The 27192-nt window shown below is 35.5% G+C and overlaps 3 protein-coding genes across 3 annotated transcripts; 2 read left to right on the forward strand and 1 right to left on the reverse strand.

Moving 5' to 3' along the window:
- Nucleotides 1-157: 157 nt before the first annotated feature.
- LOC105210238 (surfeit locus protein 6 homolog) lies at nt 158-1276 on the reverse strand. The gene is made up of 2 exons (XM_011181058.3): nt 1046-1276; nt 158-992 (listed from the first exon to the last, which is right to left on the reverse strand). Exons 1-2 carry the CDS (start codon nt 1149-1151, stop codon nt 217-219), a joined length of 882 nt encoding a protein of 293 aa, XP_011179360.2. The 5' UTR covers nt 1152-1276; the 3' UTR covers nt 158-216.
- A 294-nt stretch (nt 1277-1570) lies between these two features.
- LOC105210168 (rho GTPase-activating protein 92B) lies at nt 1571-20194 on the forward strand. The gene is made up of 5 exons (XM_011180967.3): nt 1571-1803; nt 2157-2398; nt 5408-5583; nt 17118-18078; nt 18213-20194. Exons 1-5 carry the CDS (start codon nt 1754-1756, stop codon nt 19358-19360), a joined length of 2577 nt encoding a protein of 858 aa, XP_011179269.2. The 5' UTR covers nt 1571-1753; the 3' UTR covers nt 19361-20194.
- Nucleotides 20195-24117: 3923 nt separating this feature from the next.
- Nucleotides 24118-27189, forward strand: LOC105210167 (uncharacterized). The gene is made up of 2 exons (XM_011180965.3): nt 24118-24480; nt 26870-27189. The coding sequence occupies exons 1-2, from the start codon at nt 24282-24284 to the stop codon at nt 26998-27000; spliced, it is 330 nt and encodes a 109-aa protein (XP_011179267.2). The 5' UTR covers nt 24118-24281; the 3' UTR covers nt 27001-27189.
- Nucleotides 27190-27192: the final 3 nt, after the last annotated feature.

Below are 27192 nucleotides of genomic sequence, written 5' to 3' on the forward strand. Positions count from 1 at the left end.
CTTGTTGTAGTTGCTGTTAGAGGAAGTATTAAAAAAGAAACTATTAACTTCAAATTCTGTCCACTTGGAGTAATTTATTTTAAAAAATAATTTAATTTTTTGATTGAATTATTGTAAATCTTTCGAATATCAATATAGTTTGAATGAAAATTCAAAGTAGTTTTATTAAGTTTTTATTTACTATATTAGAATCTTAGAAATATCTGCTTAACTATATTAGAAACCGGGTATCACCCGTCCTTTTTTGGACAACTTCTTTAGTTTCTTGGTCTTCTTATCGTTGATGCGTTTGTTGATGTTTTCTTGTCGTTTCTTTTGTCTTTGTTCTATGCCAGACTCAACCTTTTGTTTACGTTCTACCCAATCTTTCTTCGATTTCTTCTTTTCACTCTTTCGTTTCTTGATGGCCTTGTATAACAGTTTAGGATCGTCCTTCACTTTTTTACCTTCAATCTTATCAAAGGCTTTTTTCCAAGCTATTTCACTTTTTATTTCGGAAGCTTTCTCTGTTTCGCCCTGTTCCTTCAGTTCGTTTATTTTCTTATCTGTTTGCTTTATTTTCTTCAAAATCTCCCGCGGGTTTTGATGTGATTTCTTCACCTTGGCACCGGGATGGGACGCAAAATCAAATTTAGAAAATACAATTTTACCTTCCTCATTGAAAACTGGTTTTGGCAACAACTTTTTAATGTCCTTTTTGTCGTCTTTCTCATCGCCACCTGCATTTGTATGTTTTTGGTTTTCGTTTTTGATAGATTTCGCGGCGGAGACCAATATTTTCTTAACTTCCTTATTTTTCCTTAGCTTTTTAGCTTCACGTCTCTTTAGTGAACGCTCAGAAGCTGGACGTTTTTTGGTTTTCATCTTGTTTTTGATAATATTAAGACGATCTTGCAATTCATCAATTGGTGTTGCTTTTCGCGCATCAAGTGCATTTTTGGCTTTTGAAGCAGATTTATCATTATTCAACAGATAATCATCATACTCGATATCTAGAAAGATAAAATATTTAAATATGTTTTAACCACATAGTACATTTACATACCTTCAATCGAATCCGGCACATTATAGGTAAGTAACATATCCATAATACGCTCGTTCTCTGTACGCATTAGAGACATTAAGCCCCGCTTATCCAGTTGTATTGTCATTATGGACAATTAGATGTATTTTCGATACAAATTAATATTTTTGTATTTATAACTTTATAGTTCTACACGTGCACCTTTAATTCCAAGTGAAAACATTGAAGAACAAAATAGCAGCCCAAATTGTCAAATTTGACAATAGCACGTTCAACAAATTACCAAACGTATACACTGAAAGAAATTAGATTAATAGCGTAAAAATTATATATTTCTATATTTCTAAAAATACGTAATAGTAATTTTATATGAATTGAAATAGAAGCTATAATCTTATAATAGGTTGATATAACAACAATAATATATTTGTTTTCAACTATTGTTCTATATGCATTTAACTATACCCTAGAAGGTCATATTACTCGTTTAACATACCCCATTGTATTGCTTAAATGTCAAAATGTCACTGAACATACCTCTTAAAGCTTCACAGACTTGAGTTGATTGCTCGCATTCGTTGGTGATAGAAGAATAGGATGACTAATTTTTATGTTTACTGCAAAAATTGAAGAAAAATATCGAAATATTAAAGTGTAAAAAAACCAAAACACAGTTATTCGATTGAAAAAATAATATCGGTCGCGGTGTAATTGTGAAGTGCTGCAAAAATGAAGAAACAATTCACGAAAATAAAAATTGCAGCTGAGAATTTGGGGAGGTGAGTGCAGTAAACTTGGAAGTTGGCTGGATAGCATAAAGTCATAAGGCATGGGCTAGACACAATGGTGTGGCACTGTGTTCTATACAACTGTATGTAGATAGCTGCCAATGTGTAAAAGGACTGAGATTATTGAAGCATAGATGACCACCTTGTCGCATTCGTTTGCCTAGGGTGGAAATATTACACCTTTGGATTAAAGAGTGTGCCAAAAGGGGAAGGGTGTGTCGGCATTTTGCTAATGTGTTATGTATTGCAGCCACTAGCGCTACTAGCCTTACACAAGTATCAAAATATAAAAGCCGATACTTATGTTTTTAATTTTTTACATTTTCATGAATATTCGTGTGAAGATCCAATAAATCCGATTGCAAGGATTCCGAATTGGAAATAATTGAAAAACAAGTTGACAAGTATAAAGATGTACTGGAGAAAATGGTTCGTAAATTGCCAGCAGCTAGTTCCTCAACCGACACCCAGGAGCGTGACAAACGTATCAAAAAGAACAGTCACTACAAGATTGGACAAGCGCTAGAGGAGTCATCCAAGGATCTTAATAAAGAAATGCCGTTACATCATGTCTTATCTAATTGTGGTGCGTATAAAACAAATATGTAAAGTTTGTGTGGTGGCAGTTACAAGTAAATGAGAGTAATATTTTAATATTGTCTGATTATTAAATGTTGATAAATTTGAAAAGACTTTCACACACGCAAAATTAAGGAGTGGTTGAGTTAGCAAAAAAATACAAAACATAATCCCTTAAAAGACTTTACTGCCTACTGTATTATGTCAAATAAATGTTTGTATGTGAACAAATTTTGTGTGACCACTTGAATTGTGCTATCGAAGTAGCTATAGTCATTTATGTCCATTTACGACATACATATACTGCGATTGTGCAAACAATTGTGTGTATAGACCACCGGACGGAAGGCACGTCGAGATGTTGTTGCTACTTTGTCATATATTTGCTATGGATTTTACGATTGACCAAATGTGTTGGGTTGCAGTACTGGACGAACGTCGATGACAGCTGCGATGAGTGTGGCGCTGACGTTGACCTCGCCTTTGCTGCGCTTGGCCTTGTCGTAGCGATGATTGTGTGTTTTGTCAGCGAAAAACTATCTTGCGTTAACACATCGCTGATATTTTATGCATGCATCAGAATCAGAGCTCAATTTCTTTTTCTAATGTTTTGAGTTTGTGGTCGGCGTTAAATTTTGTTTTCGATGCGCTTTCGCAAATTGGTACATTATATTATGAATATAACTTTTTGACCAACATTTTGGTTTTTTTTCTAAGCTTGAAACACTTTATTAGTATTTAGCGATGGTTTAACTCGCTTAAAGATATTCAGTTTGCAAAAATTTCTTTTACTAGATATTCTATGGCCGAGAACAGCCAAGGCGATGCACTCGCGCTTAGTATTCTATTAGCTTACTATTTGTACATATCAGTTCTGGACACATACGTTTCTGTTAACCAGCTTAGGCCTGTTAACTCTTGACTCTTTTTTCATTATTACAAAATTATATTGCTGCTAATTATGCAATAATTTCAAAGTGCAGTAACAACATCTAAATAACATGCACACTTATTCAGTCATTTGTGAGATACATACATATATGTACATACGTACATATGTATGAATGAGAGTTTTATGGTGCTGTTCAGCTGCCAATAGGCATGCAACCAAAACTCACGCTTGCAGTTCACTTTCAGCCACATTGTGGGAATTTCATTTGAATCCCATGCAACCAGCAGTGGCAGCAACAGTTTTGCCTTTTTTATCATTTCATTTCCATCCATGGACATATGCAACACACACTTCTTATGCCATTGCGCAGATAATCAGATAAACAGACAGTCAGTCTAGCAGTCTGGCAGTCTGGTAGTCAACCAAGCTGCTAAATAGCCACTCATCATTTACTGACTCAACTGCCGTCACAGTCACTCTGCAATAAACTCATACAAGTTGGGCTTGCGACTAAGCTTGCACTACGTAGTCGGCGTTTATGTCCAACCATCCATTACAACTGCTAATTTTGGTGTTGCAAATTTTTAATTGCTTTTACTTTGTGGTTGTAATGCGTTGGAGAGTGAATGTGATGATGTTGCGTTTTGTAGAAGTTAAGCTTTGCATGTCACTTTATTGACTTTAGTTGGATATCTAGGGGCGAAGAGTGTTTAGTCATAAAGTGTGAGGGATCTGTACATATGTACTTGGTATGCTACATATGTAAGTACTTATGTAAATTGACATATCAATCTATGTAAATGTGTCTCTATGTATAAAAACTAATGCTTTGTCCAAAATTTATGATTGATCGGAAAATCGTATTTACTATTATATTCCCCAAATTTTGCTAATGCCGATTTTTGACAACAAAAGTATAATACAGTGGAACTCCTCTAACTCAAATCCCCATAATCCACAAGAAAACTTCGAGTTAGAGAGGCTTCGAGTTATAGAGAAGTTCATTAACATATGCAATTTTCAAAATGCTTTAAAATATAGATTTACCCACAGTTCTAGATATTTACTTCGCTTAAAGTTTTATGTACGTACGTTAAAACGTGTATTCTGTTATTTTGCTCGTTGCACTTTGCTATTGTTTGGCACGATTTATAAAATCTATAAGTGTAATATCATATTTTTTGTTCGCCTCCATACGAATATAGGGACTCCTTTAAAATTGTTCCTTTATAGTAAAATTTAAATTTGGTTTTTATGCCAATGTCGAATAGTTCGATTTATGGAAGAAAATTTGTATGAAATTTGACTTCTATTGCCAATTTAAGAATTCGAGTTATGGAGATCTTCGACCTATAGAAGTTTGAGTTATGGAAGCAAATTTGTATGAAATTTGACTTCTATTGCCAATTCAAAAGTTCGAGTTATGGAGATCTTCGACTTATAGAAGTTCGAGTTATGGAAGTTCCACAGTAGTTTTGAGTTAAATTAAGGTATACATAATTTTATTTTTAGAAGGCCTCAAACGCTTGATTTTTGTAAATTTTCAGAATTCATTAACTAATATTTATTTAATACGCCATTATTTTTCTATTATGTAAAATTTAATCAATACTCTCCAACAGACGTTTTCTATTCTATATTTATGTGTTCATATGTATGTATGTACATATGTATGTTTATTTAAAAACAGAATTTATTTATTACAACTCATTCTTAAAAATATCGCATTAACTATTCATATGTTCGCGACCACTTGTGACTTCTTGCCTCATTGCTTTTCCACTTACAAACATACATACATATGTAGTATGTAAATACCTTCAAATGAATATGTACACATGTTAATTATGCGGTTTACTCATATTTAGCAGCTTTACTGCCCATTTATTGCTCATTCGTCAGAGTTTTTCTATACAAATATATTTTTGGGCATTTTTGTTTTGCTACTATTCATGCAAAACATACTACATTTATTATACTTATGTACATATGTACTTGTTTACGCATCTGTGCTATAAATTATAAGATAGGCATACAAATATACATATACTCACACATACACACATACAGACTAGCATTGCAGTGAACTATTTAGTTACTAAATGTTGTATTACTCAATTGCAGGCGAACTTGAGAAGTCAATTGCGGAATGCATTGTCGACAATGAACTGGAGACCGAGACCGAAGTGGTGCGTCGTTTGAAGCAAATTTTGGATAATGAAATCCAAGAGATCTCATCACTCAAACGCAATGTATCACGTACAGTGCAGGAGTATCAGTCACTAAAGCGCAGCTATGAGGTATTTACACACAATAACACGTACATATATATCTACTAGACATACATTATGTATTTAAGCATGTATTTGCCTACATATTATCAATGTGCAACAATGCGCGTGCAAATGTGCGCTTGGGAAGTCGCCTTAACTGTCAACAGTTAACAGTCAAACGGGCGTTGAATACACTCACTCACTGAATGCTTTCCAAGTTGTATTTATGTATTCATGTAGTTGAAGTGTTTGTGCGTAGACAAGCAGCAAATTGAATGAAAAAGTCTAAGTGGCTGTATGAATGAAAGAATAAGTGAATCAATTAGAGAAAGTGTGTAGTTGGGAAATGGAGGTGTTGACATTCTTGCTGTACGCTGCTGTAGCACTCGTTTGTAGTAGCGTTAAACAATTGTAAACTATTCGCCATAATGCTATTCATAAAAACCTTCTCCAAATCAAATGTTGCCCTAATGATTTCTATACGGCAGGTACTGGTATATAAGCATATACAAATGTATATATTTGTAAGAAATTATAAGTATGTATATATGTATGTATATCTGCTTAGTGTAAAATAATCGTATTGACGATTGCTAATACCGCAGCTATTTCATTACAAATTTTTTTTTTTTTATTTTTCTTTACTCATGTACATATACTAAGCGATAGCAAGAAATCAAATTATAAATATAAATATTTTATTATAAATATATTTTGCGCTCCAGGCGTTATAGGCAATATTATAAGCACAATGGTTTCGATTAAATTCTTAAACACGTGTCGTGATTCAGTCATTCTCTTCGATTTGCTATAAAATATAAAAGTATACAGACAAACATACATATATACATATACATATGCATACATAAAATTCCTATATAATGCTCACCAATTATGTTAAATCATTGGCAGCGCTAAGATTTTCCTCCATTAATTTGTTGAACTTCGCAATGACATTGAATAATTAAGAGCCCGCCGGGTCGCCATTCGATAACATTTGATTGGTATTTTGGGCAAATTTATTTAATTGGTAATTGAGTGAAAATTGCTTAAGTTTTTTAGCTGAGTGCGTGACTATTAAACAGTGGTGTGGTGAATATTTATATAGCTGATATGTTATAATTTTTGAGGTTATGTGGAAACGTAGTAGCTAAACGTTTCATTGCCTAAAAGTCTACCCTAAGTCTAAGTTTGAAGATTTATTTCATATTCAAAACTTACTACTATATATCTATGCAGATTAGCATAACTCATAATCATCAATTGGTTTGATATATAATAGCTTTGCGCAATAAATTTGCTTAGATAACCTTACCTTAATATAATTTGCTTACTAATTTCTTGTTATCATAGCGTGATAAGAATGCTACAAATAACTTCTTCGAATATGTAGGTATGTAGACTCTTATAAATGGAAATACGTAAGCTGCTTTCGTTATAAAATTTGATTGGTTATAGATTTTGCACTAGCTTTGCTATTATTCGATAAGCAAACAAACATAGTGATAAGGCTCATTGTTTTGTTTTCGTTTACAACAACTTATTCTAGGTGACAAATTGTCGTAATCAAGGACATGAAAAATCGAATTTAAATTATTCTATAAAAAAACAGAATGCACTATATATGTATTTATGCTATATGGAGTCGACAACCTTATGTATTCCATCTAATACCCGGAAAACATTTTATTAGCATTCACGGGAGTATCGATCGATATGATTAGATATATCAGGAAGCAAAAAAAAAAAAAAAAACTAAAATAAATAGATCGAAATTATATACATGAAAGATTCCAAGATTGAAACAAATGTGCAAAAAAACACGTCTGTAGTCTTCCTTTATTGTTGTTGTTCTTGTATTCCCCAAACCATTCTGAGGAATTCCGACAATTTGATAGTTCTTGGCATAAAATAAATCCGGATCCATTCCGGTTACGTATAATTGACTGTCGTGGGAACGCACTCTAAGAATTCCTCCTTTCTTGGAACAACGATAATTCTAGATGCGCTCACTAAGCATTTGCTGTTCATTGAGTCTCTTGAACTGTTAATCGACATTAGTACTACATACATTAGTATATTATATCAGCGGATCCATTAATCAATTGCGACATCACCGATTGCCGCTATATAAGGCTGAGCACGTAGTGGAGCGTAAAATTTAGCAGTGATACATGCAAGATCAAATTGTGGAGATATATTTAGCTTTGAAGCGAAGCACAAAAGTGCCAAATGCATAATTTTCATAAATTTTTTTTAACAAATAATGAATGTGAAATTAAAAATATGCTTTAGAAACTTAAAATTACTTCTTAAATTTTTTTTTTCAAAATTTCTAAAATTTGAGTTAGTGTTTTTTCCTTGTAAATACCTAATTTTTATACAAATATTTCAGGCTATTTTTGAGACTTTTTTTCAATTGATTCGCCTCCGCTCCACTATGTTTTCACCCTAACTGCTTTAGTAATTTTTTTTTTTTTGACTATTCGCACTTAATGCTTGCTTCACAACCGATATCTTACGAATGCGTGTACATTTGTATCTATATATTATTGATAATCATATCTTTGGAATTCCAAGGTGCCTACAATCACTACTGCCAATCAGTGTGGGCATTCACGATGCAGTACCTACATAAAAAAATGCAAAAATGCAAATAAAGGAGAGAAGAGTTATGAAAGTTAACAAACATACGTACATTTAAATAAAATATTTGAAATGTAAACATGAAATTTATTTTCAATCGCATTTTATCCCCTCTAAATCATTCATATTTCCGAATTTTTGCAGCTAACACCTTGTAGCGTTTATTCATAAATTGTGTTTATAGTGCGTGTAAATGCTCGCCGACACGCCTACTTGCATGGCTTGTTATAGCATGAGTATGTATTTTGGCCTAATTTGTTGTTGTTGTTTTTTTGTATACAGCTGTTATGAAGTAGATAATTAGTCAATGCTGATTATCAGTTATGTTGCCCAACATGCTAATAATTCGAAATCGAAGGTGGGGGGGGGAAATTGCACAAAAATTGGAAAGATAATTACAACAACAACAACAGCAATGTTTGAAAATCTCAAGGTTATGCCGCAGTCAGCTAAATATAATTAAATTATTGAATTATTTGTTTTTTCCTTTTTATTTTTTATTTTTTTATTTTTTTTATTTTTTACTTTTCTTTTATTTTTTTTTATTTATTTTATCTTTATTATTATTATTATTTTTTTCTTTTTTTTATATTTTTTTTAAACAATTTCATAATTCATCGTATCAAATCATTTCAGCTTAACTCGATTATGACTTATGTAGCTTTACTATTGCAGTTGCGTTCATTTTGTAACTGTATTTATTTATATTTGTATATTTTTTTTCATTATGATTATGCTTATTATTATTTTATCTTTTGTTATTATTATCGTTTTAATTTCTCTTTCGCATGCTTTTTTATTATGATTATGCGAAATCGCCGAGTCGACATACATATTTACATTGCCTGCCCTGAATGTGTGTGTGTGTTTGCATTGTGTTGGTCATTCGAGTGTTTTAATGCTGTTTTAAGGTGAGAGAGAGGAAGACGTCGGGCAATGTTGACTTTGTGGTAAGCGCTGAAGCGGGTTTTGCGGTTGGGCGTGCCGGCGATTACGTTAAGAGTCATTGTGTTTTTTTATGATATTAATTCTGTGGAAATATTAAGTTTGTTGTTGTTTCGTCTTCTACCATTGCTTTTGGCGCTTATTTGTTGTTTTTATTTGTTATGTTTTATTTGTTTGTTTGAACCTTCGAATTATTTGTGTATGTATGTATGTATGTATATTACTATTACTTTTGCCCACCGCTTACAGCAACATATTTAATTATTCGTACATATTTACTTATAACTGTTTCTTTTTTTGTTGTGTCACAAAATTTGACAATTTAATTTTGGCATTGTCACCTCCGCCACCTTTCTATGAGCACTTTCAATATGATTGCTTCAAAATTCGTTTTTTTGGGTTCCGGCACTATTGTCGCCATCATCGTCATTATTACTAATTCGGCATTAATTTTATATCCCGCACAGTGACCACTTTCAGTTTTGTTGGTGTCATTTTTTTTTAACATAAATAATTTGCAGAGATTTGAAAGCTAAGATTACTTAAGTCGGTCTTTTGTCTACAATTTAGGATTTAAAATTTTATACATTTATGTATTTTTTTAATTTCGAAAGATTTATTTGCAATATTTTGCATTCAAATGATAGAAAGAGCACATTTATAGGGTTGCCAATTTGGTTAGATTGAGCCATACTTTCAGTAAATTTTTAATTATGCTAGAGTTAAAATGTTTATACTTCTGTTCAAGTCAAGCTTTTGCGGGAAAAAGTTACTTACTTTGTGGATCTTCCGTTTCCACGACAGACAGGTCTGCGTAATCCGAACAGAACCGGATATTTTTCTGGCCAAGAACTGTCGAAATGGCAAAAAATTATTTGGGGAATTTTTTCTGCCGATACAACAATAACATATATGAACCACCCGGTAACGGTTGCTGGGTACTTGAAACAAGAGTTAACACTCTCGGCGTTCATAATTGTTAGATAGGCCATCTTCTCCAACTATATACCTGAAAAGGTCGAACGATCTGTTTAGAACCTTTTGTAAACAACTGTAATTTAGTCGCATTCCCTCCTTAAAAGTCTCATTGGCATAGAGTTTCTAAATTTTAGAAACAAAAAGCTTTGATGGACTTAATAATACATTTTCATGTCTCATTTCTAAAATTTCCCGTCCATTTCTTCGCTTTAATCAAAGCTTTGATTTGGTCCGTTTACTGACTGACTCATACTTATCTGTCGCCTAGAAAAGTTTTTGCTCAACTTTACTGCGTTTCATTGAAGCTAATTTTGCAATTTTCGACATAATTGCCTTTGTTGCTTTGCTCGTTGCAGTTCCGTTGATCAAAAGTGAGTCAAATTTCGTCACCGTTATGTGCTGATACGGCCGTTTAAGCGGTTTAAGATCTTAGTTTTCTACGATTTTTGCTCGAAATTGTGTTTTTGGAGCACAGTTTTGTATTGCTTTTGCTTATTTTAAGTTTACTTACTTTTTATTCCTTACATTTCTGGCGTGTTTCTCAATATGATTGTATCAATGTGCGTGTGTATTTATGTCTCTTAACTGTTTAGGAAGTCCCGCCTGCCGTATATGGCGCCTGCGATGGCGACAAGTGTGCTAGCGCTGTATCAATGTGACCGAAAAAGTAATAAAGTATAAAACTGTTAAAAGTGTTACGGTGTCCAAAATTAGTTTTAGGGCAAATGTTATGTGAGTATGTATGTATGCATGTATGCTTATACCCCTATTGGTAGTGCTGTTGACATGCTGTCATGCCCATTCTCAATAGAAATACTGTATACGTATGTGTTTGTATGTACATATGTATTTAAATACAATTGTAGATGTATATATTAATCATATATACTATGAGCATATGAATTTTTATTTCCTTTTCATGCTAGCAATTTTATTTGATTTACATTTTTTTATTTTCTCTCTGAAATTTCTCATTTGGGTTTTATTTTTATTTTTTTTTGTTTTTTTGTTTTTTATTTTTTTTGTTTTTGTTTTTATTTATTTATTTTTTTTTATTTTTGTTTTTATTTTTATTTTTATTACCCAGTTATTTCCCATATTTATTTGTATGGCAATTGCCGAAACATTAATCGTATATATTCGGTTTATGTCTTATTGCTCTTCACTTGTGGGTCTTTGCACTCTTCTTTTTTATTTTATATGCGCCATTTCCTGTTGTTCTTATTCTCTTGCGCTTATAAGGAAATGCTAATGTGTTTATATTATATTATTTTAATGAGTCCCGGCAATATTAATGTTGATATACCAAAAGTAATTCTTTTAGATTTTCAGAATTTTAACCCTTAATATCAGATTTTTGTATAACAAAATTTATTTATTTTTGTAATGTTTGTTGGTAAAGCTAATGACTGTTTTCATTCTCTTTAGTTTAGATTGTTCTTCGCTTAGTCTCTGATCTAAGAGAGTATTAATAATCAGTTTTGCTTCGTGTTAAAGTGTGATTTATATTCAAAATACTTTATTTATCACTATTAAATATATTATTAACAAGTATGGAAGGGCTAAGTTCGGGTGTAACCGAACAATGGATTTATTTAATTTTATAATTATAACACATAATTTGACTCACATATTCGGCATATACAGTTGAACTTCCATTACTCGAACTGTTCTAACTCGAAGTTCTCCATAATTCGAACTATTGAATTGGCAATAGAAGTCGAAATTCATACAAATTACCTTCTGTAACTCGGAAGTCTCTCTAACTCGAAGTTTTTTTGTGGATTATGGTGATTCGAGTTAGAGAAGTTGTATATGGTACAAAGTCCATTGAAAGCTGGAAAACCCAAATATTAGGTATGTGTTATATATTGGAGCTAGGGGAAGTTATGACCCGATTTTATTCATTTTTTGCACGGAGCCATAGTATTAGAAGAAACATTTTCTCTCTGAAAGTTCTGTTCCTATATCTTCACTAGTGCTTACTTTATATACTGCAAAGTAAACGATTCAGATTGACTTCGAAGTTCTGGTATATGGGAAGTAGACGTGGTTGTGATCCGATTTGGACGCTTCTTCTTGACTGGCGTTGACAGCGCTTACGCGTTATAGCCGAGTCCACAACAGCGCGCCACGCATCTCTCCTTTTGGCAGTTTGGCGCCAAATGGTAATGCCAAGTAAAGACAGGTCCTTCCCCACCTGGTCCTTCCATCGGAGTGAAGGTCTCCCTCTTCCTCGGCTTCCACCAGCGGGTACTGTATCGAAAACCGATTTGGACTATTTTCATAATATATCATTAGGAAGCCAGGAAGGTGTTATGAACCGAATTTCCCAAAAAAAATTACATCCAAATATGCCACTTCCTAGAACGATCCTTTGACCAAATTTCAATTTCATAGCTTAATTTATGCCTTAGTTATGGCTCTTTATATGTTTTCCGTTATCGCCATTCTGTATGCGTTGCAGTGGTCCGACTTCGCCCAACTTTGGACTTGACCAAGAAATACGTGTACTAAGTTTCATCAAGATATCTCAATTTGTACTCAAGTTACAGCTTGCAGGGACAGACAGACATCGGGCTTTCACCGTCACACTAATGATTTCGGTATACATAACCCTATATCTCACTCGTTTAGTTTTGGGATTTACAACAATGATGTGTGAACAAAACTATTATACTCTCTTAGCAACTTTGTTGCGAGAGTATACAAATTATTTTTAAATTAAATGTTTTGTATTACATAATCGAAATATTTGCAAAAAGCATCGTACGCTCACATATCGCAAATCTGCTGTTTCAATTATTGATGATATTGTGACGACACTAGATGTAATGCGGTTGTGGGTGGATGAGAGGCATCCATGACGAAATTTCCTATTCTCTTAATTATGACTAAATTTACTCAAAAAACAATTTTCTCATAATTTAATTACTCAATAGACTAAAAATAAAGTTTATTACAAAAAGTTGAAATCACATTACATGGTATGTGTGTATGTCTGAACATAATTGCCTTATATGTGTGGTCGCCCCTATGCTTCCATGGTGTGGTTGTGTGGCAAATGCGGTGAAGTGCGAATGTGATTATTCATTTGGCTTAGTCAGAAGTTTATTGATTAAATTTGCACCTACAGCTTCTAAGCGTATGCATACATACATACGTGTACCGTTGTATGCTTATTTTGCGGTTTTTGTGTTCTATGTATTGGCGCTGTTGAGTTTTAATCCGATTTGTTGGCATATTGCACTCTTCTATTTTTGTGATTTTTTATATTTATTTTTCATTTTACGCAGTCGATAAGCATTAGTGCTTTGTTGTTGTTGCTTATTTCTTGAGTCTGATGTCATTATCATTGATTGGACGATAAAAGCAGATTTGCGACATAATTCGCTTATCGCTGTGTGTTGAAGTGCATTGCACGACTGTGTTTTGTTGAGGGGGAGGGGTGCGGGGGAAAGCTGTGCTACTGATTATTAAATAAGTGAATGATTGTGTTAATTGGGAAGGTGCCTCTGCCCAGCTGGTTGATGTCCTCGTAAGAGTAAAGGCTGACATCACCGCAATCCAAGAAATGCGATGGACGGGACAAGGACGGAAGAAGGTGGGTCCTTGTGACATCTACTACAGCGGCCATATAAAGGAGCGCAAATTCGGTGTGGGATTCGTGGTGGGAGAGAGACTCCGTCGTCGAGTCCTGGCATTCACTCCGGTGGATGAACGTCTAGCCACAATCCGCATCAAAGCGAGGTTCTTCAACATATCGCTGATTTGCGCCCACGCCCCAACGGAAGAGAAGGACGATGTGACCAAAGATGCTTTCTATGAGCGCCTAGAACGCACCTATGAGCGCTGCCCCCGCCACGATGTAAAAGTCGTGCTTGGTGATTTTAACGCCAGGGTGGGTAAAGAAGGTGTCTTTGGCACAACAGTCGGAAAATTCAGCCTCCATGACGAAACATCACCAAACGGTCTGAGGCTGATCGACTTCGCCGGGGCCCGAAATATGGTCATCTGTAGCACTAGATTCCAGCATAAGAAAATCCATCAAGCTACTTGGCTGTCCCCGGATCGAATCACTCGCAACCAGATCGATCATGTTGTGATAGATGGACGACATGTCTCCAGTGTTTTTGATGTGCGTACGCTTCGTGGTCCCAACATCGACTCGGACCACTATCTTGTAGCAGCTAAGATACGCACCCGCCTCTGTGTAGAAAAGCGCACACGTCAACAAACACAAGGAAGGTTCGACATCGAGAAGCTGCAATCACAACCGACAGCCGAACGATTTTCTACTCGACTTGCACTCCTGCTCTCTGAGAGCACTCATCAGCATCTCGGTATAAGGGAGCTGTGGGACGGCATATCAAACTCCTTACGTACAGCTGCAACCGAAACCATTGGCTTTCGGAAAAGCCAAAAAAACAGCTGGTATGATGAGGATTGTCGTCTCGCAGTGGAGAGAAAACAGACTGCCTACCTCGCAATGTTGCGATCGACCGCAACACGAGCGGGATGGGAAAGATACCGAGAGCTGAAGAGGGAAGCGAGACGCATTTGCAGAAAAAGAAAGAAAGAGGCAGAAATGCGTGAGTATGAAGAGCTTGACAAGCTGGCCGACAGGGGTAATGCTCGAAAATTTTACGAAAAGATCCGGCGACTAACTGAAGGTTTCAAGACCGGAGCACACTCCTGTAGGACCCCCAGTGGTGATCTAGTGGTTGATGACCAGAGTATACTGTGTTTGTGGAGGGAACACTTCTCCAGCCTGCTGAATGGCAGTGAAAGTACAACACCAGGAGATGGCGAACCCGATTCCCCAATCGACGACGATGGAACAGATGTTCCATTGCCCGACCGTGAAGAAATTAGAATAGCAATTACCCGCTTGAAGAACAACAAGGCGGCGGGGGCCGATGGATTGCCGGCCGAGCTATTCAAATACGGCGGCGAAGAGCTGATAAGGTGCATGCATCAGCTTCTTTGCGAAATATGGTCGGAAGAAAGCATGCCCGACGATTGGAATCTCAGTGTACTCTGCCCAATCCACAAAAAGGGAGACCCCACAATCTGCGCCAACTATCGTGGGATAAGCCTCCTTAACATCGCTTATAAGGTTCTATCGAGCGTACTGTGTGAAAGACTAAAGCCCACCGTCAACAAACTGATTGGACCTTATCAGTGTGGCTTTAGACCTGGAAAATCAACAACTGACCAGATATTCACCATGCGCCAAATCTTGGAGAAGACCCGTGAAAAAAGGATCGACACACACCATCTATTTGTCGACTTTAAAGCTGCTTTCGACAGCACGAAAAGGAGCTGCCTTTATGCCGCGATGTCTGAATTTGGTATCCCCGCAAAACTAATACGGCTGTGTAAGTTGACGTTGAGCAACACCAAAAGCTCCGTCAGGATCGGGAAGGACCTCTCCGAGCCGTTCGATACCAAACGAGGTTTCAGACAAGGTGACTCGCTATCGTGCGACTTCTTTAACTTGATGCTGGAGAAAATTATAAGAGCTGCAGAGCTAAATAGAGAAGGTACAATCTTCTACAAGAGTGTACAGCTCCTGGCGTACGCCGATGATATTGATATCATCGGAAACAACACCCGCGCCGTTAGTTCTGCTTTTTCCCGCCTGGATAAGGAAGCGAAGCGAATGGGTCTGGTGGTGAACGAGGACAAGACGAAATATCTCCTGTCATCAAACAAACAGTCAGCGCATTCGCGTCTTGGCTCCCACGTCACTGTTGACAGTCATAACTTTGAAGTTGTAGATAATTTCGTATACCTAGGAACCAACATTAACACCGATAATAATGTCAGCCTTGAAATCCAACGCAGAATCACTCTTGCCAACAGGTGCTACTATGGACTGAGTAGGCAATTGAAAAGTAAAGTCCTCTCTCGACGAACAAAAACTAAACTCTACAAGTCCCTCATCATTCCCGTCCTACTTTATGGTGCAGAAGCGTGGACGGTGTCAACATCCGATGAGACGGCACTAGGAGTTTTCGAGAGAAAGGTTTTGCGGAAGATTTACGGTCCCTTAAACATTGGCAACGGCGAATACCGCAGAAGATGGAATGATGAGCTGTATGTGTTGTTCGACGACATAGACATAGTCCAGCGAATAAAAAGACAGTTGTTCGAATGGATGAAAGTGCCCCAGCTCTGAAAGTTTTCGATGCAGTACCCGCTGGTGGAAGCCGAGGAAGAGGGAGACCTCCACTCCGATGGAAGGACCAGGTGGAGAAGGACCTGTCTTCACTTGGTATTACCAATTGGCGCCAAACCGCCAAAAGGAGAGATGCGTGGCGCACTGTTGTGGACTCGGCTATAACCGCGTAAGCGGTTTCTACGCCAGTTAAGAAGAAGAAGAATGATTGTGTTAGACAAATTGACTTTTGAGTGAGATAAGAATTGGTTTAGAGACTTTTTCTAATGGTTTTGTTTTTAATATAAAAGAAATCGATTTACAAAGTAGTGAAATTTTTTCGAAATTAAAAATTTCGAATTTTTTTATAAATTTTTTCGAATTTGAAAACGGTTTTGAATTAATTTTATTATTTTTTTATTATTATAAAAAAAATCGGTTTACAGAGCAGTGAAATTTTTTCAAAATTAAAAATTTCGAATTCGAATTTTTTAGAAAATTTTTCGAATTCGAAAACTTTTTTGAATTAATTTTAAATTTTTTTTTTAATTTTTTTTTTTATTATTATAAAAAATATAATAATAAAAAAAATCGGTTTACAGAGTAGTGAAATTTTTTCAAAATTAAAAATTTCAAATTCGAATTTTTTAGAAAATTTTTCGAATTCGAAAAATGTTTTGAATTAATTTAATAATTTTTTGTTATTACTATAAAAAATCGACTTAAAGAAAAAAATACAAAATAATTTTATCGAATATAAACAAAATTTTATATTTTGTTCGCTACCGTATATTTTCATAATTTTCACCTTCTACACTCCTTCCACCAGGCCAGCATTCGTCTCGACGAGGCACCGGCAAAAATCAATCACATCAAAGACCAACAGGAACAATGTGAAGTGAAGCTGGAGAAGGAGCGTGACTCGCTCGCCGCACTCATGTTCGAGTTGATCACCAAAGAGGACGTCATCGTTCAAAGCATACGCGACTACGTGCTATACCAGCGTAACTACCATGAGCGTGCGCTGCAAAAGGTGAACTCATCGCTCGCCTCCATACAAGATATTATACAATCGACAGCGAAATCGCGTTTCGGCACCTCGCTAACCGAACACCTAGAGTCAACGAATCGTGAGATATCCTACATATTGGAGCTCTGCATTTGTTGTCTCATCGAGAACGGACTCTATGAGGAGGGTTTGCTGCGTGTGGGTTGTGCCAGCACAAAATTGCGACGCATGAAACATGCGCTCGAGGCACAATATGTGAAGACACCATTGCCGGTGGAGTATCAGGATCCGCATGTGATTGGTTCCATACTCAAGTTATATTTGCGTGAATTACCCGAACCGTTACTTACCTATAAATACTACAAAGACTTCATGAGCGCAACGGAATGTGGCAGTGAAGCGGAGCGTAAGGCCGCCATTAAGGCGACACTGGCCAAATTGCCGGCTGCGAATTATGCAAATTTGCGCTATCTGACGCGCTTCCTCTGGCTGGTCACACAGAATGTCGATCAGAACAAGATGAGCTCGCAGAATGTGGCGATTGTTATGTCGCCGAATATGTTGTGGCCGCGCATGGATAAAAGCAATCCGGCCGACTACCTTGGGCAGGTGAACAGTTCTTCGGCTGTTAATGTTATTGTGGAACTGTTGATTAGCCAGTGGGATTACTTCTTCGAAGGAGATGTAGACTTCTTTGTGACACTATCTCGAAATAAACTCTTTGTGGAAGGTAAAAGCAAATCTGGCTCGTCCAATGAAAATTTGGATCGGCATGACACGGGTGAGTGAAACGAACAAAGAAAGCGAAAGAGAGTGGGAGATAGAGAGAGTTAAGGGAAAGAGGAATAGGAACAAATATATAATTATATAATTTTTAATAGCATTTTCATTTTAATGTACTCTCATAATTTTCAGATTCACTTGAGAGTCCACGTTACGGTACCATACGTCGCCAAAAGGCTTGCGCCCCCTCACCGCCAAGCGCTGCCAAAGTAGTGGAGAAGATCCACACCAATCACGAGTCACATCGAAATGGCGTGAAAGAGCTCTTCCCGAATGCAACGGCAGCTACAACAACTACCACAATAACAAACGCCACAACAGCAGCTAATAATAACAACAATTATAATAATAACAATAATGGTAATAACAGTAATAGCACAGAGAAGCCAGAAAAGCCGCCATTACCAAAGTTGCCACAGTTCCAACAGCCACTGGCACAGCAAATGCCACCACCAGAGCCACCACAATCAGCCAAACCGGTGCCCATGACACGTACACAATTCTTCGGTTTGGATAACTTACCCTCACCGGTAGCGGATCGCAAGAGCACCGAGAGCATCGGATCGCTGGTCTTCAAACCAGATTTACCACAAAAACCAAAGATACCCAAACGACCAATGGTGTTAGGTCTAAGCGGCAGTGTCGGTGGCGGTGGTGGCAAAAGTGATGATGAGACAACGCCGACACAAGCACCAGCCAACGAAACTGGGAACGGCAGCATTGGCGCTAACGGTGTTAACAGTGCAGGTGTCGGCATTGTGTCACGCACGACTGAGAAGTTCATCGAGAAACTACGCAGCGACAATTGTGATAACGTTGTAGCGACGGCAACGCGTGAAAATCAACAAAATCAACACAATCAACGGCTATTGAGTTCGGAGCAGAATGCGAATATAAACAGCACTGCTGGCGTCGGCAGTCACAGCAATAGCAACAGCAATAGAAATAGCATTGCCAGTGTCTACAGTCTCGGTGGTGGTGGTGGTGGTGGTGGTCACTCACGTTCGAATTCGAATACGAATGCCAATATTTTTGTGCCACCACAATTACAACAACAAACGGAGACGACGATAACTGCTGCCACGCCATCGTCGACTGCGGCATCGGCGTCAGTGTCGGCAACGTCAACAGTGAGCACGGCACAAGCGCAGACACAGACACCGGCGCCGATAACACGCAACACACCCACAACACCCGTTTCGCCGCACATGATATTGACGAAGCGGCCCACGGTGCCGGCGCCACCACCCCCTTCGGTGGTGAAAAAGCAATCAGATTAAGTGCGCACGTAACGGCGTTGTGTTGTAAGCATTTGTATTTGTTTGTAGCGCACACACGCACACTAACCACACACACTAATAGAGAACTAAACTGTAAGAATTGTAAGAATTTGTATTGTAAATAGTGCGTTGCGTTTGCTTTGACGGTGCAAACAATGTTGAAACTGTGTAACGGTGAAATGTGTTCGAGTTCGAGTTCGAAACCAACAAACAGACCCTACGAGTATTTTTCTAATAAAAATTGAATTTTACATTCAAGTATGTATTTTTTGGCTATAAACTATTTGCAGTAAAAATATTGCAATAAAAAATATTGTATTATTTTATGTCTACAGGTGCGAGGAAAAATATTGCAAGGCGTTAAAAAATATTTGTTTGTTTTTACTTTCTTAAAGTTGTGTATTATTTTGTATTTTTTTTCTTTTATTCTTATACATTTTTATTTTTAACAATTGATTTACTGCTATAATAATAATAAAATATGCATTTAATTTATTATTTAATACAAAATATTGTTTAACTTTATAATGCTAATTGCATGGTTATCAGAAATATACGGTTTTTATTAAGTTGTTTTTACATAAAAATTAAAAAAAAAATAATATTGAGAAGTTCATTAAAAACATTAAAGAAATAAAATGTTTAATTAATAAATATTATTAAAATATAAATACCTAAAATATAAAAAATCCTATCCAAAAAAAACAAAATATTTTTAAGTCAAAAATAATGTAAAACATTTTTAAATCGGTTTTTTTTTTATTTTATAGTTTATTGTTGAATATTCCTATATTTACCTTAAAAAATATATTTTTATAAAGTTCTGTATTGTTTTTTCAACTGACTAGCAAAAAAAATTTAAAGAAAATTAATTATATCTAAACTTATTGCATGAAGATTGCGATTGAAAAACCACACAAGTCTTTTGAAACTGAGAAAAAGCGATTGCATGTGGTTAAATTTGTACTTTTTTGAAACATTTGTTGTTGTTTCATATTGTTAAAGCGGCTCCTGAATAAAATAATTGTTATATATTTGTTAAATTGAATTAAATTAGAGAATAGTTGACTAAAGGTCGGAAAATTTTGTTAAATAATATTTTATTTTATAAAATCTATATTCTAAATCAAGTGTAGTGTAGTTTTTTCAGGTTTCGATACCTTGAAAAGTTATAAAAAAGGTATGCAGAAGAAAATGGTTAACATTACTGCTCATAACAACAAAAACAACAACATTTTTTTTATAAAACCGAGGAACTTAATTTTTTTTAATTTTCAAATTATTCTGATCTCTCAAAGTTTTGAAATATGTTTGTAATAAATTTGAAAAATTATATTTAATTAATTAATTAATTTTTAATTAATTTCAATAGCGTTTTTCGAGTGTGTATTTAAAAAAAAATAAGATATCGATATTTATCTAATTTAAAGTGTCTACTATTGTACAAAAGTTGCAGTTATCAACATATTTTTATGAATAAATTTAATTTATATTTGTCTGAATTTCGAAAAAAATTAAATGATATTTATTTTTTTTTCAATTAATAAAAATATTCGCGTACCCTACTACTGGGTTTCTTATAAAAAATTGTGTATTTCTCAGTTGTATGCTTTATTATTAAATATATCCGCTTATACCCAGCTTATATACTTAATTGGCAAATGTATATCAGGATTTATTATACACTGCTCTCTATTAAATACATAACACAAATAATTTTTCTCATACTATATGACAGAATAAAATAATAATAATTACTAAATATGTATTTCAAAGTAGCAAATATGATTTTATAAAATACAATTTAATTGAATATTTTCTGTATATAATACTAAACAATAATAATAGATATCAAATATAAAAAAATGTAATAAAATATATTATTTTATTTTTATTATTTATAGAACATTAATTTGATAAAACAAAAATTTAACAAATGTAAAAATAATGTATTTACTGTTTATATTTATTATAGTTTTTAATTATTACGTGCTGTATTATTATTTATTTTATCATTTATGATCGTATTATTTTCATTTTTTAACTATTTTTATTTATTTAACTGCATGACTCCAACACTTTTCCCTACACAGTTCCAACCACGCCACAAGCCAACAATGATAGTTAAAAAAAAAAAACAAATGTATATGTATGAAAAACGCCTGTATACCTCCACGAAAATGGCACAGCTCAGGTTAAATGAACTCAGCCGGCGACAGTCGCTGATGTTTGTGAATGTTGAAGTGCGCAAGTTTTATTGCGTCGAGAAAATGCAATGCTTTCATTATGCAAAACAATTAAGACGCACGCAAAGATGAACCAATCAAGTGGATGGTTATAGAGAGTCGAATAAAGAATACAGAAAGATTATTATAAGAAATTTAGAAATTATGTAACTTAAAAGACGATTGAAACAAGTATACACAACGCACAAGAGTGAGGAAAGAAAATACAAATTGTACTCGTACTGATAACTCAATACACTAACTAAATTGTTGTAAAATATTAAAAAAGAAATGTGTCAATGTGCATATGTGCGCTTGCGTGTGTGCGCGCTATTTTTATAGGCTGAGAAAAAAGCTATTGTTCTAAATTGATACTGCATATCGTCTATATATAACTACTATAATTCGTTTAACTTATGTAAATGCTTAGTAGTAAAGCAGGAAAAATGATTTTGTGAAAGAACCAAATACATACTTATATGTATGTATTTAGAAATGCATAAATAAAAGTAAATTTCAATACTGGGTTTGCAGTTCAATTGCATTTGTTGTTAAAATAATTGATAAATGTATTTAAAAAAAAATGAAATTTTGTAACTCAACTGTAATGTATATTCTTTATACATATATACTCTGCATGTACATACATATATATTTGTGCATACAAAGATATGGTGGTTTAAATGTAATCGTATTGTATGGTAATTGAAATGTAATTGTAATCCTAATCTCAAAATGTAACTGCTTGCTTATGCAGCGCCCAGTCGCATGCTGAGACTATGGTTTTGTTTTTGGTTTTTTGTATGCATTTGCATTTGCAATGTCGTCGGCATTGTGTTGTAGTTGTAGTTGTAGTCATTGATAAAATTGTATGAACTGGTGCGCATGCGTCTGTGCTCATATTTTATATGAGCTGACTGCTTTGAGTAGTGAAATATTGTGTGTACAATTCAGAAATGCATACATGCATGTAATAAATGTTACGAGTATATATACATAAGTATATATATAACAAAATTAAAATATAGCATTAAATAAATGAGCGCAAAAATGAAAAAAAAATATAGTTTATATACTTGTATTGTACTAATAGAAAGATTATGGCTCTGTAGAACTACAGTACTACAAACATACATATACTTATAAAACTAAAATATATACTATATTTGTAAGTGTAAAAGTCAAACTCAACAGAAAAATTGTTAGTCAGCCAATATTTTCTTGTAGCAATTTTGCAAATTCATTGCAAATTAAATATTTAATTTAGCAAAGACAGTTTTGCAGTTGTATTACATACATACTCTTTAAAAATTATGCAAATAAAAAAAATAATAAAAATTGCATTTAATGCACCTAATAATAGTATGGAAATTAATTTTTGTGGAACATGTTTTTTTGTGGAACTTATTGTGTGCCAAAAAAGTAATTGTTATGACACGTTCGTAAAACATTCGAATCCAAGTATAAGGGTCATATCTATGTATATAAATGAACGATTAAATTCGATATAACCGAAATTTTGTGTTGTTCCATGACCTGATAGACCCCAATATAATAGAAGATGTTTCTATTTTTTAAGCGCAATTATTATTTCGTGAGCTATAGTGCTTTATAGAGTCTATGCCATATGACCTTAGTATTTCTTGTCATTTTGTTTCTTCACCTTCCTTAATCAAATCTTCTAGTTCATTCAGTTTGAAGTTGAAAGAGCCTATTGTAAGATTTCATGGTAGGTTCAGAGGAAGCAAATGTTGCTTGGTCGTCTAGTTGAAGTCGTCTGATGCGATAATCAGTCTACAGATACTAGTGAGAAAAATTATATATCATATGAGAAGAGCTCATCTTAGATACAAGAACCTCGGAGGACGCAAAACGGTAATATTTACACTTTCAATGAGAATCTGCGGCAATTTCCATGAGAATTGGTCTTACAGACATAGAAGACATCGGAAAGTAAATAATATTAGACCATAGCATGGTCAATAGTGACAGATATGTCACGTTCACTCTACTTCTGGAACAGGAATGATATTTTATTATAATAAGAACGAAGAACATTGATATACATATGTACTGTGTAATATTGAAAGTGAAAACTTTAGAAGTTCGACTTACCTTCCAGACTCAACATTTGTTCAGAGAGAACTTCTAATCTTATGATATTCCATGCTAGCCCAACGTTGAGACGGTTACAAGTATGACATAACTGACAGTGTTTTGACCCCACTCTCTTTAGAATATCTTAATTATATATACCAGTTGACAACGTGACTACCCAACTCAACATATTGTACGCCTTCGCCCGTGACTGACCGATTACCCACATCTGCATGTACATACATATGTTAGTATATAGTAAGATTATTTCTTGATTTGTTTTTCACTTTCTATTATTTGAAAATATGTAGTCATAGGAAATCAATAGAATCAACTCGGAAGCCATAGACATTTCCCAGTGTTTCTGTGTGTGTGTGTAGGTGACCCAAAAAATGCGCGGCTCAGCTCAAGTACTCATGGCAATGTAGCATAATGCAATTTAGAATTCAGTTGGCGACCACTGAGCGTCGAGGTTGGAACTTTTTCGCGACAATTTGTGGCCTGAACAGGCTGCGAAATTGTTGTTCCTTGATCTATATAAAATCGGTACTCCAAACAGCAGTCAGTTGTCAGTGGCAAGTGAAGGAAGTGCTTTCGAAATGAAGCCTAAGAAAGGCGCGTTTGCCAACTCCTCATCGGGTTATGGCAAATCGCGGAATAGCTATCGCAATAATGCTGGCAAGCAGGAGGAAGCCGACGCCAAGCTAGAGGTGAAACTCAAGGCAGACAAGGCCCAGGAGTTGCACTCGGAGAAAGATCTAAACTCTGGTTTTGGCGATTACTTGCGTTCGCCGGAAGGTATGCTACATATAAATACTTTTCACAATATGACAAAAAATATTTGAAGAGATTTTTGGGTAACAAGAAGACTAAAATTATTATAAATACAGTTTCAAAAGGGATCTCAAATGAAAAAAAAACATTAATTAAAATCATATATAAAAGGTTGAAAGATCGGGAGATATACATATAAGTAAAGCTTCGTTCGAACGAGGTATGGTAATCGAATTATAGTTATATGGAAGAAGACTGCGTTTCTCCTTTAAATTTTTATACTCTCGCAACATGTTGCACAGAGTATTATAGTTTTGTTCACATAACAGTTGTTTGTGTCACCAAGAAATAAAAGAGTTAGATATGGGGTTATATATATATAAATGATCAGGATGACGAGTGGATTTGAAATCCGGATGTCTGTCCGTCCGTCTGTCCGTGCAAGCGATAACTTGAGTAAAAATTAAGATATCTTAATGTAACTTGGAACACATATTCCTTGGCACCCTGAGGAGGTTGCTTTCGAAAATGGGCAAAATCGGTCCACTGCCACGCCGAAAAAATGGCGGAAACTGAAAACCTATACAGTGTCATAACTAAGCCATAAATAAAGTTATTAAAATAAAATTTGGAACACAGATTCGCATTAGAGAGGGGCACATTTGGATGTAATTTTTTTGAAGAAGTGGGAGTGGCCCCGCCTCAAATAGGTGTTTTGTATTTATCTCGCAAATCAATAAAGCTTTATAATCCAAACTTTCTGCAGTCGTTTCTTTTAGCTACTTCTTAATGCAGTCCAAAAATGAAAGAAATCGGATAATAACCACGCCCACCTCCCATACAAAGGTTAGGTTGAAAATTACTAAAAGTGGGTTAACTCTCTAAGGAAAAACGTCAGAAACACTAAATTTCACATAAGCAATGGCAGATAGAAGCTGCACTGACATTTTTTTATATATATATATATATTTGGCGTAGGAACCGCTTTAAGCGTTGCAACCGTTTAGCCGGTTATAGCCGAATCGACGACAGTGCGCCACCTCTCTCTCTCCTTCGCAGTTCGGCGCCAGTTGGAGATCCCAAGCTTAACCAGGTCGCTCTCCACCTGGTCCCTCCAACGGAGTGGAGGCCTTCCCCTTCCTCGGCTTCCTCCGGCGGGTACTGCATCGAACACTTTCAGTGCTGGAGTGTTTTCGTCCATTCGGACAACATGACCTAGCCAGCGTAGCCGCTGTCTTTTTATTCGCTGAACTATGTCAATGTCGTCGTATAACTCGTACAGCTCATCGTTCCATCGTCTGCGGTATTCGCCGTTGCCAATGTTCTGAGGACCATAAATCTTGCGCAAAATTTTCCTCTCGAAAACTCCTAGTGTGGTCTCATCTGATGTTGACATCGTCCAAGCTTCTGCACCGTAGAGCAGGACGGGAATGATAAGCGACTTGTAGAGCTTGATTTTGGTTCGTCGAGAGAGGACTTTACTGTTCAATTGCCTACTCAGTCCAAAGTAGCACCTGTTGGCAAGAGTTATTCTGCGCTGGATTTCGAGGCTGACATTGTTCATGTTGTTGATGCTGGTTCCCAGGTATACGAAATTATCTACGACCTCGAAGTTATGACTGTCAACAGTGACGTGGGAGCCAAGACGCGAATGCGCCGACTGTTTGCTTGATGACAGGAGATATTTCGTCTTGTCCTCATTCACCTCCAGACCCATTCGCTTCGCCTCCTTATCCATGCGGGAAAAAGCAGAACAAACGGCGCGGTTGTTGCTTCCGATGATATCAATATCATCGGCGTACGCCAGGAGCTGTACACTCTTGTAGAAGATTGTACCTTCTCGGTTTAGCTCTGCAGCTCTTATAATTTTTTCCAGCATCAGGTTAAAGAAGTCGCACGATAGTGAGTCACCTTGTCTGAAACCTCGTTTGGTATCGAACGGCTCGGAGAGGTCTTTTCCAATCATGACGGAGCTTTTGGTGTTGCTCAGCGTCAATTTACACAGCCGTATTAGTTTTGCGGGGATACCAAATTCAGACATCGCGGCGTAAAGGCAGCTGTGTCTGTCGAAAGCAGCTTTAAAATCGACAAAAAGGTGGTGTGTGTCGATCCTTTTTTCACGGGTCTTTTCCAAGATTTGGCGCATGGTGAATATCTGGTCCATTGTGGATTTTCCAGGTCTAAAGCCACACTGAGATTTTTTTTACAAAATGGAAAATGGGCCGGGCATCGCCCACTTATGGGTCAAAAACCATATCTCAGGAACTACTCGATCGATTTCAATGAAAAATAATCAAAAATTATCTTATTTTTTCAACATGGTGATTTTAATCGTATGAAATAATTAAAAAAAGTTTAAAAGTATTAATTTATAATTAATAGGTATTATTATATATTTTTGTGTCTCTTTTAGCCGTGGAAATTATGAAGCTCTTTGTTTTCGCCAACACCATCATGCTGATTGTTACAATGGCCTGGCCGAATTTAAAAGAACAATACTACATGTTGAGAGAATGGTTGGAGTCTTTCCAAGTGGCGCAGTAATTTGTGTAAGAGAGGAAAAAAAACTTTCAAAATATTTAAAATGCGAAATTAAACTAAAACAAAATAATTAAAAGGATATATTTAATAACCATAAATGTTAAAAGAAAACGAAGGTGAAGCAAGCAAATATTATAACTGTTTAACAACATATACATATATTATATTACAAACTATATATAACACATAAAAGGC

The sequence above is a fragment of the Zeugodacus cucurbitae genome, chromosome 2, assembly GCF_028554725.1.
Source record: "Zeugodacus cucurbitae isolate PBARC_wt_2022May chromosome 2, idZeuCucr1.2, whole genome shotgun sequence".
In the NCBI taxonomy this organism is placed as follows: Eukaryota; Metazoa; Arthropoda; class Insecta; order Diptera; family Tephritidae; genus Zeugodacus; species Zeugodacus cucurbitae.

Bases quoted from the DNA above. Each gene is read 5' to 3' on its own strand.
- LOC105210168 (XM_011180967.3), top strand. From the start codon at position 1,754: ATGAAGAAACAATTCACGAAAATAAAAATTGCAGCTGAGAATTTGGGG. The intron at 1,804-2,156 runs GTGAGTGCAGTA...ATTCGTGTGAAG, and splicing joins GCAGCTGAGAATTTGGGGAG to ATCCAATAAATCCGATTGCA. The intron at 2,399-5,407 runs GTGCGTATAAAA...ACTCAATTGCAG, and splicing joins TCATGTCTTATCTAATTGTG to GCGAACTTGAGAAGTCAATT.
- LOC105210167 (XM_011180965.3), top strand. From the start codon at position 24,282: ATGAAGCCTAAGAAAGGCGCGTTTGCCAACTCCTCATCGGGTTATGGC. The intron at 24,481-26,869 runs GTATGCTACATA...TGTCTCTTTTAG, and splicing joins TTACTTGCGTTCGCCGGAAG to CCGTGGAAATTATGAAGCTC.
- LOC105210238 (XM_011181058.3), bottom strand. From the start codon at position 1,151: ATGACAATACAACTGGATAAGCGGGGCTTAATGTCTCTAATGCGTACA. The intron at 993-1,045 runs GTATGTAAATGT...TTATCTTTCTAG, and splicing joins TGTGCCGGATTCGATTGAAG to ATATCGAGTATGATGATTAT.